The 15,200-nt window shown below is 42.5% G+C and overlaps 1 protein-coding gene across 4 annotated transcripts in view; it reads right to left on the bottom strand.

The window, feature by feature from the left end:
• tln1 (talin 1) overlaps positions 1 to 15,200 on the bottom strand; it is a 146,506-nt gene that overhangs the window by 26,261 nt on the left and 105,045 nt on the right. For all 4 annotated transcript variants that reach the window (XM_029710393.1, XM_029710395.1, XM_029710396.1 and 1 more), the window contains 8 exons: positions 13,915 to 14,016; positions 11,155 to 11,325; positions 10,420 to 10,668; positions 9,927 to 10,046; positions 9,320 to 9,466; positions 8,683 to 8,849; positions 7,010 to 7,193; positions 2,958 to 3,083 (listed from right to left, as the gene is read on the bottom strand). In XM_029710393.1, the coding sequence (XP_029566253.1) occupies positions 2,958 to 3,083; positions 7,010 to 7,193; positions 8,683 to 8,849; positions 9,320 to 9,466; positions 9,927 to 10,046; positions 10,420 to 10,668; positions 11,155 to 11,325; positions 13,915 to 14,016 (1,266 nt within the window). The remainder of the gene's footprint in view (positions 1 to 2,957; positions 3,084 to 7,009; positions 7,194 to 8,682; positions 8,850 to 9,319; positions 9,467 to 9,926; positions 10,047 to 10,419; positions 10,669 to 11,154; positions 11,326 to 13,914; positions 14,017 to 15,200) is intronic.

Below are 15,200 nucleotides of genomic sequence, written 5' to 3'. Positions count from 1 at the left end.
GTTGTGCACAAATTTGTTTACATCCCTGTTAGTGAGCATTTCTCCGTTGCCAAGATAATCCATCCACCTGACAGGTGTGGCATATCAAGAAGCTGATTAAACAGCATGATCATTACACAGGTGCAACTTATGCTGGGGACAATAAAAGGCCACTTTAAAATGTGCAGTTTTGTCACAATGCCACAGATGTCATTTCTCTATCATAAGCTGCCTTCAACGTTGTTCTAGAGAATTTGGGGGTGCTGAAGAGTATTGCTGTCTGTATTAAGTTATCTTGTGGGGAAAAATGTATTCCGATTGGCTGGGCCTGGCTCCCAAGTGGGTAGACCTATGCCTTCCCAGGCGCCCCTGCCCAAATCATGTGTAATCCATTGATTAGGGCCAAATAATTGTTTTTCAATTGACTGATTTCCTTATATGAACTGTAACTCAGTAAAATCTCTGAAATTGTTGCATGTTGTGTTTATATTTTTGTTCTATATATAAAGTACCAGTCAAAAGTTTGGACACACCTACTCACTCAAGGGTTTTTCTTTATTTTTACTATTTTCTACATAGTAGAATAATTGTTAAAAAAAATTATTTGACCTTTATTCAGTGCCTCTTTGCTTGACATCATGGGAAAATCAAAAGAAATCAGCCAAGACCTCAGAAAAAAAACTGTAGACCTCCACAAGTCTGGTTCATCCTTGGGAGCCTTTTTCAAACGCCTGAAGGTACCACGTTCATCTGTACAAACAATAGTACGCATGTACAAACACCATGGGACCACGCAGCCGTCATACCGCTCAGGAAGGAGGCTCGTTCTGTCTCCTAGAGATGAACATACTTTGGTGCGAAGAGTGCAAATCAATCCCAGAACAACAGCAAAAGACCTTGTGAAGATGCTGGAGGAAACAGGTACAAAAGTATCTATATCCACAGTAAAACGAGTCCTATATCGACATAACCTGAAAGGCCGCTCAGCAAGGAAGAAGCCACTGCTCCAAAACCGGCATAAAAAAGCCAGACTATGGTTTGCAACTGCACATTGGGACAAAGATCGTACTTTTTGGAGAAATGTCCTCTGGTCTGATGAAACAAAAATAGAACTGTTTGGCCATAATGACCATCGTTATGTTTGGAGGAAAAAGGGGAGGCTTGTAAGCCGAAGAACACCATCCCAACCATGAAGCGCGGGGGTGGCAGCATCATGTTGTGGGGGTACTTTGCTGCAGGAGGGTCCGGTGCACTTCACAAAATAGATGGCATGACGAGGGAGGAAAATTATAATTATTATTGCCTTTAAATTGTTTAACTTGGGTCAAACGTTTCAGGTAGCCTTCCACAAGCTTCCCACAATAAGTTTGTTGAATTTTGGTGTAACTGAGTCAGGTTTGTAGACCTCCTTGCTCGCACACACTTTCAGTTCTGCCGACAAATTTTCTATAGAATTGAGGTCAGGGCTTTGTGATGGCCACTCCAATACCTTGACTTTGTTGTCCTTAAGCCATTTTGCCACAACTTTGGAAGTATGCTTGGGGTCATTGTCCATTTGGAAGACCCATTTGCAATCAAGCTTTAACTTCCTGACTGATGTCTTGAGATGTTGCTTCAATGTATCCACATAATTTTCCTCCCTCATGATGCCATCTATTTTGTGAAGTGCACCAGTCCCTCCTGCAGCAAAGCACCCCCACAACATGATGCTGCCACCCCCCAAAGTTCACGGTTGGGATGGTGTTCATCGGCTTGCAAGCCTGTGATACAATGAATGATACAGTGAATGATAAGTGAAATAATCTGTCTGTAAACAATTGTTGGAAAAATTACTTCTTTGTCTTAACCGACTTGCCAAAACTATAGTCTTAACAAGAAATTTGTGGAGTGGTTGAAAAACGAGTTTTAATGTCACCAACCTAAGTGTATGTAAACTTCCGACTTCAACTGTATGTATGTATGTATGTATGTATGTATGTATGTATGTATGTACATACACAGGCACACACACCCACACACTACTTTTCAAAAGTTTGGGGTCACTTAGAAATGTCCTTGTTTTTGAAAGAAAAGCAATTTTTTTGGTCCATTAAAATAACATCAAATTTAGTGACATCACAGCCTTAGCAGCAGTCCTCAACTGGCATCTTCATTAAATAGTACCCGCAAAACACCAGTCTCAACGTCAACAGTGAAGAGGCGACTCCGGGATGCTGGCCTTCCAGGCAGAGTTGCAAAGAAAAAGCAATATCTCAGACTGGCCCAAAAAAATTAAAGATTAAGATGGGCCTTTTCAAATGATAAACTTGGATTAGCTAATACAATGTGCCATTGGAACCCAGGAGTGATGGTTGCTGATAATGGGCCACTGGACGCCTATGTAGATATTCCATTAAAAATAAACAAAATCAGCCGTTTCCAGCTACAATAGTCATTTACAACATTGACAATGTCTACACTGTATTTCTGATCAATTTGATGTTATTTTAATGGACACAAAATGCGCTTTTCTTTCAAAAACAAGGAAATTTCTAAGTGACCCCAAACTTTTGAACGGTAGTGTTTATATATATATATATATATATATATATATATATATATATATATATATATATATATATATATATATATATATATATATATATATAAATATATATATAAAGTATAAAAGTGAAATTAATTTACATTGTTTACTGTATATAAGAGGGAGACTGGTGTTAGAGACCCAATACGTGTTCGTGACATCACAGCAGTCCAGAGCTACAGAGAAACTGGGGATTATTTCATAAATATATTTGAAAGCATTTTTCCAGTTTTATTGAAAGGGATAGACAGAAATGAAGACGAGACAGATAGATGGAACATAGTGTGAAGACTGGTACAGGTCGGGATTCCATCCCACGCAGGCAAGGGATGGCATATGTGCCGAGGGCAGCTGCCTTATCCCCTGGATCAACCCCAGAAGAGGACTATTTTACCTTGGCAGAGTTCTTCAGCTGCAGCATGGCAGGGTCGTCGTGAGGCTTGCCTGCAGCGGCCTTGGTAGCGCTGATGAGGTCACTCAGAGCCTTGGCAACGTCTTTGACAGCGTTGATCAGGACCACCTATAGAGGGCCCACCAGAGAAGGAAACAAGTGACTGGAGGTTTACAATGGTAAAACAATGACATCTACTGGCTGGTAACAAACGCGCGCACACACACACACCCTCGTGAAGAATGATGGAATGGGATGGTAAGAGATTCACAGGTAATAGAGAATCTGACCAAAAACCTCAGTGTCTATTCATACCAATAACAGTGTGTATTCATACCAATAACAGTGTGTGTTCCCACCAATAACAGTGTCTATTCCCACTAATAACAGTGTCTATTTCCACCAATAACAGTGTCTATTCCCACCAATAACAGTGTCTATTCCCACCAATAACAGTGTCTAATCACACCAATAACAGTGTCTAATCACACCAATAACAGTGTCTATTCACACCAATAACAGTGTCTATTCACACCAATAACAGTGTCTATTCACACCAATAACAGTGTCTAATCACACCAATAACAGTGTCTATTCACACCAATAACAGTGTCTATTCACACCAATAACAGTGTCTATTCACACCAATAACAGTGTCTATTCACACCAATAACAGTGTCTAATCACACCAATAACAGTGTCTAATCACACCAATAACAGTGTCTAATCACACCAATAACAGTGTCTATTCACACCAATAACAGTGTCTATTCACACCAATAACAGTGTCTATTCACACCAATAACAGTGTCTATTCACACCAATAACAGTGTCTAATCATACCAATAACAGTGTCTATTCACACCAATAACAGTGTCTATTCACACCAATAACAGTGTCTAATCACACCAATAACAGTGTCTAATCACACCAATAACAGTGTCTAATCACACCAATAACAGTGTCTATTCACACCAATAACAGTGTCTATTCACACCAATAACAGTGTCTAATCACACCAATAACAGTGTCTAATCACACCAATAACAGTGTCTATTCACACCAATAACAGTGTCTATTCACACCAATAACAGTGTCTATTCACACCAATAACAGTGTCTATTCATCCCATTATTACATTACATTTTAGTCATTTAGCAGACGCTCTTATCCAGAGCGACTTACAGTAGTGAATGCATACATTTCATTTTTTTCCCCCTCTCTTCGTACTGGCCCCCCTGTGGGAATTGAACCCACAACCCTGGCGTTGCAAACACCATGCTCTACTAACTGAGCCACAGGGAAGACTGTCCCCATAACAGACGGCAGATAAAAGCAGATTTTGGATGACTATAGTAATAAAGGTGGGACCACCAGACTAGACAATGTATTGAAAGAACTCCGTAGAGCCATTCTTCCTAGATTTCCACTGACATTGTAAATCAAAAGTACTCCAGACAAAGTAGTAATTACTGGGAATAAGCAGGTTGAACAAAAACAGCCTGTTGTTCAAATTAGCGCATTCACCAACGCATTGTGGGGCATGATTACCAATAGGATGGTTAGGGAGGAGCCAAGCAGAGTGGGGAGCAGCAGCTAGAAGAAAATGGAACACCATTGGACAGATCGGAAAATGGACCAATCAATGAGCCAAATCCAACCCATCAAATATGAGACAATCCAACCCAATCGAATCGAAGTTGTACAAAGTGAGGGTGGCTAGTTAGTCAGAGCCCGGCAGCAAATAAACTGTAAAAACGTTAAAAACACGTTTCAAATGAACCGTATGCCATATGAGAGATGAGAACACACCCTTGAAAACCATCAGACTGAATAAAGACCGCACAAAAGGTTTTTGTCTGCATAATGCAGGACTAGCTGACTTTGTAAACAGGAAGCTCGTAAATGCTGATGCTTTTGGAAACTTTAATGCACAACGGTGGTTTCTTAAGGCTTTTAGTGCTTAAGCATAGAAACCATGTCAGCAATTCAGCAGAGAACCCTTAAATTACATTAGCTGAAGAATGAACGTCCACCACAGTTAACAACTCAATGCGTCTGTAGCAGGTTTGAGGCATGTGGTGGCTAACGTAGCTACTGAAGGGAGGGGCATGGAGAGTAGTATTATCAACTCAAAACATCTTGCTTGGCTCCTTCTCTCTTAAGTCTAGTCATGAAGCTCTGCTGTGTCTGCAGGCTGTTAATACAGCCCTGAAGATCATCATTGGTTGATTATTTCAATCTTGGCCCGTATCCACAAAGTCTCTCAGTGTAAGAGTGCCGATCTAGGATCGGTTTTGCCTCATAATAAATATGATTATATGGACAGATGGGACCTGATCCTAGATCATAATGAATATGATTATATGGACAGATGGGACCTGATCCTAGATCATAATGAATACGATTATATGGACAGATGGGACCTGATCCTAGATCATAATGAATACGATTATATGGACAGATGGGACCTGATCCTAGATCATAATGAATACGATTATATGGACAGATGGGACCTGATCCTAGATCATAATGAATATGATTATATGGACAGATGGGACCTGATCCTAGATCATAATGAATAAGATTATATGAACAGATGGGACCTGATCCTAGATCATAATGAATAAGATTATATGGACAGATGGGACCTGATCCTAGATCATAATGAATAAGATTATATGGACAGATGGGACCTGATCCTAGATCATAATGAATATGATTATATGGACAGATGGGACCTGATCCTAGATCATAATGAATATGATTATATGGACAGATGGGACCTGATCCTAGATCATAATGAATATGATTATATGGACAGATGGGACCTGATCCTAGATCATAATGAATACGATTATATGGACAGATGGGACCTGATCCTAGATCATAATGAATATGATTACATGGACAGATGGGACCTGATCCTAGATCATAATAAATAAGATTATATGGACAGATGGGACCTGATCCTAGATCATAATGGATAAGATTATATGGACAGATTCTAGATCAGCACTCCTACTCTGAGACACTTTGTGGATACAGGCCCAGGTGTGTTCGAAATGGGCTGGAATAAAAACCCAGTAGCTCTCCAGGACCGAAGTTGGACATCAGAATGAACGGACCTCAGTGGGTCACCCAGTGTGTCTTTGTTCATCCTAATCTCAACCACAGACAGATGTCTTTATAGTCTGTGGTATTGTATACACTATAACTGATGGCCACTCCAAAGAGCACAGACAAAGGACATTTTGAGTCAGTTCATATTCAGACAAAAGGGAAGAGAGTACCCACATTTGTACAGAGATCTGTCCCATGGGAAGAAAAAAGAGCCTTTTGAAGTGAAGAGAGGAAGAGTGAAGAGAGGAAGGCACACAGAGAGAGAGAGAGAGAGAGAGAGCACTCGATTAAACACTAGTATAAGAAACATTGCAAGGTCTTACTACTACAAAACTACTACCACTACAAAACAACTACAATAAACTACTACTACTACAAAATAACTACTACAATAAACTACTACTACTACAAAATAACTACTACAATAAACTACTACTACTTGATACTGTTACTACTACTACTACTACTATAAAACGACTACTACTACTGCTACAAAACAACTACTTACTACTACAAAAGTACTACTTACTACAAAACTACTACAAAACGACTACATACTTCTACTAGTACTACAAAACGACTACTTACTAGTACTACTACTACTACTACAACAAAACGACTACTTACTACAACTACAAAACGACTACTTACTATAAAACTAGCCGATTATTCCTACTACTCATATCCGCTTTGACAAAAGTCGATAGGCCCAGATATTGGCTTTTGAAATGAAAAAGTAGAAGTTTCAAAGCAAGAATAGTGTAGGGAAATGCCTTCTTTTGAATCAAATTTTATACTCCAATGTATGCGAGTGTCTCCTTTTTTTAAGTGACACTAACATTAACTAGCGATATTACTGGCACCCTGAATAAAAATGTCAGTGCTTTTTGGATGGGAACAATATGGGACGACCATGCTTCTAACTGTCGTACCTGTGTCTCGGGGTCCTCGGCGCCTAGGCTGGCGGCGCCCAGTTTTACCACGTCGGCCAGTTTGGTGATGGTGATGACGGAGGACTGGGCAGCCTGGGCCAGTCTCTCCTGGCTGGCCCCGGCACCAGAGACCAGCAGCTTGGTGTCCTCCACCAGCGCCTTGGCTGTCTTTAGGATGTGCTCTCTGGGAGGGGCACCATGAGACATATGTATTCACAGTTATTTATGTAATATCAGTGTTTAGAGCCGTTTATGTGCAGTGATGTGCATGATAGGTGTGGGACGACACCAGCACCGCCATACTCCTTAGTATCGCGGCAAGGAAACAAAACATGAAACGGATGTAACTTCTTTATGAAAACAGTCCTGATGTTGGAAACAAACATCATTGTGTTGTTATCCAGAGTCATATGTATTTATTTTCCAAGCTATAAACACACTATTTTACATACAGCAGGTTTTTAAAGGACCAAAGAGCTGGATCTGCTTTGTGTTAAAAAAAATTCAATGGAAAAAATATTGCGATGCTGGTATCGTCCCGGCCCTAGAGTATAATAGTTAATATTGTGTTCTGGATAATGGTGACGTGTTCTATGGGTGAGTACGCAAATAACTGACACAAATAAAGTTCTATCAAATATTGTATAAAATAAGTATCTACTTTCTACTTTGTATATTCACACATATAATGAAAAGACAGACCTTTAAAAATGACGATTAACTCCCTTTACCCTCCCAAGCCCAACAGTTAATACCCCCAGCATCAAATATTACACCAGGCTACCATAGTTAATAACCCCCAGCATCAAATATTACACCAGGCTACCATAGTTAATAACCCCCAGCATCAAATATTACACCAGGCTACCATAGTTAATAACCCCCAGCATCAAATATTACACCAGGCTACCATAGTTAATAACCCCAGCATCAAATATTACACCAGGCTACCATAGTTAATAACCCCAGCATCAAATATTACACCAGGCTACCATAGTTAATAACCCCCAGCATCAAATATTACACCAGGCTACCATAGTTAATAACCCCCAGCATCAAATATTACACCAGGCTACCATAGTTAATAACCCCCAGCATCAAATATTACACCAGGCTACCATAGTTAATAACCCCCAGCATCAAATATTACACCAGGCTACCATAGTTAATAACCCCCAGCATCAAATATTACACCAGGCTACCATAGTTAATAACTCCCAGCATCAAATATTACACCAGGCTACCATAGTTAATAACCCCCAGCATCAAATATTACACCAGACTACCATAGTTAATAACCCCCAGCATCAAATATTACACCAGGCTACCATAGTTAATAACCCCCAGCATCAAATATTACACCAGGCTACCATAGTTAATAACCCCAGCATCAACTATTACACCAGGCTACCATAGTTAATAACCCCCAGCATCAAATATTACACCAGGCTACCATAGTTAATAACCCCCAGCATCAAATATTACACCAGGCTACCATAGTTAATAACCCCCAGCATCAAATATTACACCAGGCTACCATAGTTAATAACCCCCAGCATCAAATATTACACCAGGCTACCATAGTTAATAACCCCCAGCATCAACTATTACACCAGGCTACCATAGTTAATAACCCCCAGCATCAAATATTACACCAGGCTACTGGACAGTACCTGTGGTCGGCGAAGGTTTCAGAGTTCTCACGGTTGAGCGTGCCGGCGGTGGCGAACATGATGGTGGTGTCCAGGTCGGCGATGATGCCCGACACGGTACTGGCCGCTGTGATGCAGGCCTGGGTGCCACGGTTACCAGCCTGAAGGGCCGCCAGCACATGAGACACCTGACGGAGAGAAGAGATTTTATGAATATGATATCATATGGCTGCATCAACCAAGGTTTAATGTCTGCAACTCTGACATGGTCCAACTGTGATTTATTAAGATCCAGACCAAACAGACAACATTTCAATCCCAATCTGAGTATTGTCAATCCCAGGGACCAGTCTATTTCAAAATGTGTCCTGGCAATGTCACAATGTAGCGTTGTTGAAGGCATCACCAGTCAAAACAGACAGATACCCAGGCTTCATTTGGGTTCTCAGGGGCTACAACGGTCTCTCCTATGTTAACTCAAATTCACATTCAAATAACTTTGTTCCTGTGAGGGAAATTCTTGTCTGGAGGGGTTTATAAAGCATAAAACACAGTAGACTTAAATAAACAGAGGACAGGACAAATATAAACTGTTTCAAAAAACAGGGGCTAGCTTCATGTAGGTAGGAAGAAATACAGATAGGGCATTATGGCTCACCTTCTCGGAGACCTTGCGTGCACTGTCGATCAGCTCCTTCTTGGTGAAGGAGTCGTTGGGACTACACTGCAGAGCGCCGGCTTTAGTCACCAGTCCAGTACAGTTGAAGCCTAGCTCCCCAACCTGCTTCTTGATGTGGGAACCAATCTGGACGAGGACAGAGGAGTCGGGACTCTTAGAAAGCTCTTTTTCAGTGCAGAATCACTCAGTATTGTACTTTTTTGGGGGGGGAAAAAATGGTCTTGAAAAAAAAAAAAGGTCATTATTAAGCAGACCCTCTTATCCAACTGTCAGTCAGCGCATTTTCAACAAAGGTAGGCGAGACAACCACATATCACAGTCACTACAAGTAAAACACTTTCCTCCATAAAGCAGCCATCAACGAAACCAGTGCTCTTCTATTTGTACATAAAACTACATATAGAATCTCTACGGTATTGAATCTCCTCTGTAGTATTTCTGTTTTCCCAACCCAAGGACTGGGTGGAGAATAAAACAGAATTTTTTCACTGCATTACCACACTGGCATTGCGAATATGTATTAATTTCTACTTGGTAAAACATATTAGTCACATTAATATAATACATATTAATTGTCATCAGATACCTCGTCGTTCTCTGCAGTGATAGCAGCGTATTTGGCCTCGGTGGCTAGCTCTCCAAACTCATTAGTTAGCTCGCTGGCCAGACCTCCCAAGTCATCTGGGTTGGTGTTGGACTTAGTCACCTGAAAACAAGACAAAGCCTTTTATCTAATGATCTTCCATTAGATTTTTTCCTGAGGGAAGAGAATGTCCTGTATGGAAAACAAGATTTCTCTACCAGACATATAACAATTACACAACTATCATTCCACAGGAAGTGGATGTCATTCATGGTTTGATGATGACATCCAACTACTACAACCCCCGTAGTTCTACACAAACTTACTACCCCCCCACAACCACATACAACTACTACAACCCCCACAGTTCTACACAAACGTACTACCCCCCACAACCACTTACTACCCCCCCCACAACCACATACAACTACTACAACCCCCACAGTTCTACACAAACTTACTACCCCCCCACAACTCCCCCTCCACCCTTCCTCACCATCTCCTGCACGGTGACGGCGATGGCTTTGGCAGTCTTCACCATGGTAGTCTGGTAATCCACAAAGGAGCCATCGGGCTCGCCGGCAGGGCTCTCCTCCATCTTGTTGATGGCGGCGGTGATGGAGTCCACCATGCCGCCCAGGGCGCCCGCAGCGCTGGCCGTCTCCGACAGGGTGGCGCCCAAGTCGTCCACCGCCTCCTTCATCATCTGGACGGACTCCTCCAGGGCCTCCTGGGTGTGGGCCGCCTGGACAGACAGACAGACAGAGAGACAGACAAGATCAGTGGAATGTCGTACACATCAAATCATAGCTGGGCCACTGGGAGATACATTTCTATTGAGTGTTACCATGTCGTGTTTTCGACTAAGTGCCACTTACATTAGGAATAGACCTAGACAGTACCTCGCTATGTCACGGCATTAAAAACCATAATACTGCCATTAACACTGATGATATGGATGCTGCCCTGCTGTCCCTGGTTAGACCGGAGTTAAATCTATATGATATGTCATTTAGAAGATGCTTTTATCCAAAGCGACTCAGTCATGCGTGCATACATATTTTTCTTTTACGTACGGGTGGTCCCAGGAATCGAACCCACTATCCTGCCGTTGAAAGCGCCATGCTCTACCAATTGAGCTACAGAGGACCACATAACACATAATATCAAATATTTTCAAATACATTAAAGCTGGAATAGATTATTTTTCTATTAGTGTCATAAAGCATACCTTGGGGTTTCCTCCGGCCTCCTTGGCTGTGTAGAGCATCTGCAGGGCTGACTCTGTCAGCGTCTTGGTCTGGTCCAACACCGCCATCTGCTGTTGGCTGCTCTGAATCTTACTGGCTGTGCCGATGGCTGCCATGATGAGGGGCTCGAAGTAGCTCACCATCTGAGACACCTGAAGACGAGGAAGAGAGAGAGGGGACCAATTGTTGTTGAGATATGTTCTATTTTATCACATTGCTGTATGTTTTTGTCAGACTCCAGCCAGCTGCACCAAGTCTTTGAACCAAAGTAAAGTACACTGCTCAAAAAAATAAAGGGAACACTAAAATAACACATCCTAGATCTGAATGAATGAAATAATCTTATTAAATACTTTTTTCTTTACATACCGTAAATTCCGGACTATAAGCCGCAACTTTTTTCCCAGGCTTTGAACCTCGCGGCTTAAACAATGACGCGGCTAATATATGGATTTTTTCTAAAAAAAAACACATTCTGTGACAGGCTCAGTTTTTTGGCGGCATGAAGCTTTCATTAGACCAATGAAATTGCCGAACGGGTTAAGGTCAAACAACTTTTTTGTTTACTGTTTAGATCAAATCGAGCGCTCTCAAACTTCAGCATTCTGATTACGGTAGTCATTTTGTCAACCTCATCATGGCAAAGACACGGAGAAATACATATGATGCAGCTTTCAAGTTGAAGGCGATTGATCTGGCTGTTGGAAAAGGAAATAGAGCTGCTGCACGGGAGCTTGGTCTTAATGAGTCGATGATAAGACGTTGGAAATAGCAGCGTGAGGAATTGACTCAGTGCAAAAAGACAACTAAAGCTTACTGCTAATTTTTTATTTGTTGTTACAAGCCGTGTTTCGTTAAAGCTTATTTATTTTTTGTTACAAGCCGTGTTTCGTTAAAGCCTATTTATTTTTGTTACAAGCCATGTTTCGTTAAAGCCTGTGTAAAGTTCATTTGTTACAATGTACCGGTAGGCACCTGCGGCTTATAGACATGTGCGGCTTATTTATGTTCAAAATAATATTTTTTTTCAAATTCAGTGGGTTCAACTGATATTCAGGTGCACTTAATAGTCCGGAAATTACGGTAGTTGAATGTGCTGACAACAAAATCCCACAAAAATAATCAATGGAAATCCAATTTATCAACCCATGGAGGTCTGGATTTGGAGTCACACTCAAAATTAAAGTGGAAAACCACACTACAGGCTGATCCAACTTTGATGTAATGTCCTTAAAACAAGTCAAAATGAGTCTCAGTAGTGTGTGTGGCCTCCACGTGCCTGTATGACCTCCCTACAACGCCTGGGCATGCTCCTGATGAGGTGGCAGATGGTCTCCTGAGGGATCTCCTCCCAGACCTGGACTAAAGCATCCACCAACTCCTGGACAGTCTGTGGTGCAACGTGGAGTTGGTGGATGGAGCGAGACATGATGACCCAGATGTGCTCAATTGGATTCAGGTCTGGGGAACGGGCGGGCCAGTCCATAGCATCAATGCCTTCCTCTTGCAGGAACTGCTGACACACTCCAGCCACATGAGGTCTAGCATTGTCTTGCATTAGGAGGAACCCAGGGCCAACTGCACCAGCATATGGTCTCACAAGGGGTCTGAGGATCTCATCTCGGTACCTAATGGCAGTCAGGCTACCTCTGGCGAGCACATGGAGGGCTGTGCGGCCCCCCAAAGAAATGCCACCCCACACCATGACTGACCCACCGCCAAACCGGTCATGCTGGAGGATGTTGCAGGCAGCAGAACGTTCTCCACGGCGTATCCAGACTCTGTCACGTGCTCAGTGTGAACCTGCTTTCATCTGTGAAGAGCACAGGGCGCCAGTGGCGAATTTGCCAATCTTGGTGTTCTCTGGCAAATGCCAAACGTCCTGCACGGTGTTGGGCTGTAAGCACAACCCCCACCTGTGGACGTCGGGCCCTCATACCACCCTCATGGAGTCTGTTTCTGACCGTTTGAGCAGACACATGCACATTTGTGGCCTGCTGGAGGTCATTTTGCAGGGCTCTGGCAGTGCTCCTCCTGCTCCTCCTTGCACAAAGGTGGAGGTAGCGGTCCTGCTGCTGGGTTGTTGCCCTCCTACGGCCTCCTCCACGTCTCCTGATGTAATGGCCTGTCTCCTGGTAGCGCCTCCATGCTCTGGACACTACGCTGACAGACACAGCAAACCTTCTTGCCACAGCTCGCATTGATGTGCCATTCTGGATGAGCTGCACTACCTGAGCCACTTGTGTGGGTTGTAGACTCCGTCTCATGCTACCACTAGAGTGAAAGCACCGCCAGCATTCAAAAGTGACCAAAACATCAGCCAGGAAGCATAGGAACTGAGAAGTGGTCTGTGGTCCCCACCTGCAGAACCACTCCTTTATTGGGGGTGTCTTGCTAATTGCCTATAATTTCCACCTGTTGTCTATTCAATTTGCACAACAGCATGTGAAATTTATTGTCAATCAGTGTTGCTTCCTAAGTGGACAGTTTGATTTCACAGAAGTGTGATTGACTTGGAGTTACATTGTGTTGTTTAAGTGTTCCCTTTATTTTTTTGAGCAGGGTATATACAAATTCACTAGATATGGCGGTATAAATACAACCTTTGAAGGCTTTTTATGATAGAAAAAAAGCTTAGCACATTGGGATACTAAATATGTAATTTCCTTTATTAGACTGTAAGGTATAAAGCCAGACAGATGTGGATAATGTAAATAGGCCAAGAGGATGGGGTCTCTTACCTTGTGTCCCAGATGGGAGGCCTCAGAGCGGGCTGCGATGGCCACTGGCTCTATCAGATTGCTGATCTCCTGGACCGAAGCTGCCAGCTGCTCATGCAGAGCCTGAAACACACACACACACACACACACACACACACACACACACACACGGTAGAAGCAAATACACAAACACATAGATGTACTGGAAAAAGCTACATATGGTATAGTATATTATAAATCGGGTGGTTCGAGCCCTGAATGCTGATTGGCTGACAGCCGTGGTATATCAGACTGTATACCACACCTCCTCGGGCCTTATTGCTTAATGGTATAGTATGGCATTGTATGGTATGTCATAGTATACTATGGTATGGTATAGTATGGTATAGTATAGTGCGGTATAGTACAGTATAGTATAGCATAGCATAGTATGGTACAGTATAGTACAGTATGGTATAGTACAGTATAGTACAGTATGGTATAGTACAGTATGGTATAGTATAGTACGGTACAGTATAGTACAGTATAGTATGGTATAGTATAGCATAGTATGGCATGGTACGGTATAGTATAGTGTAGTATGGTACAGTTTAGTCATGTACACATCTACAGTGCCTTTGGAAAGTATTCGGAGCCCTCGACTTTTTCCACATTTTGTTAGGTTACAGCCTTATTCTAAAATGTATTACATAGTCTCCCCCCCCCCATCAATCTACACACAATACCCCATAATGACAAAGCAAAGACAGGTTTTTAGAAATTTTAGCAAATTCATCAAAAATTACAACATTAAATATGGCATTTACATAAGTGTTCAGACCCTTTACTCAGTACTTTGTTGAAGCACCTTTGGCAGCGATTACAGCCTTGAGTCTTCTTGGGTATGATGCTACAAGCTGGCACACCTGTATTTGGGGAGTTTCTCCCATTCTTCTCTGCAGATCCTCTCAAGCTCTGTCAGGGTGGATGGGGAGCGTCGCTGCACAGCTATTTTCAGGTCTCTCCAGAGATGTTTGATCGGGTTCAAGTCCAGGCTCTGGCTGGGCCACTCAAGGACATTCAGAGACTTGTCCCGAAACCACTCCTGTGTTGTCTTGGTTGTGTGCTTAGGGTTGTTGTCCTGTTGGAAGGTGAACCTTCACCCCAGTCTGAGGTCCTGAGCACTCTGGAGCAGGTTTTCATCAAGGATCTCTCTGTACTTTGCTCTGTTAATCTTTGCCTCAATCCTGACTAGTCTCCCAGTCCCTGCCACTGAAAAACCTCCCCACAGCATGAAGCTGCCACCACCATGCTTCACCGTAGGGATG

Source organism: Salmo trutta, chromosome 23 (genome assembly GCF_901001165.1).
Source record: "Salmo trutta chromosome 23, fSalTru1.1, whole genome shotgun sequence".
NCBI lineage: Eukaryota > Metazoa > Chordata > Actinopteri > Salmoniformes > Salmonidae > Salmo > Salmo trutta.
This window is presented reverse-complemented; position numbering and strand designations above follow the sequence as displayed.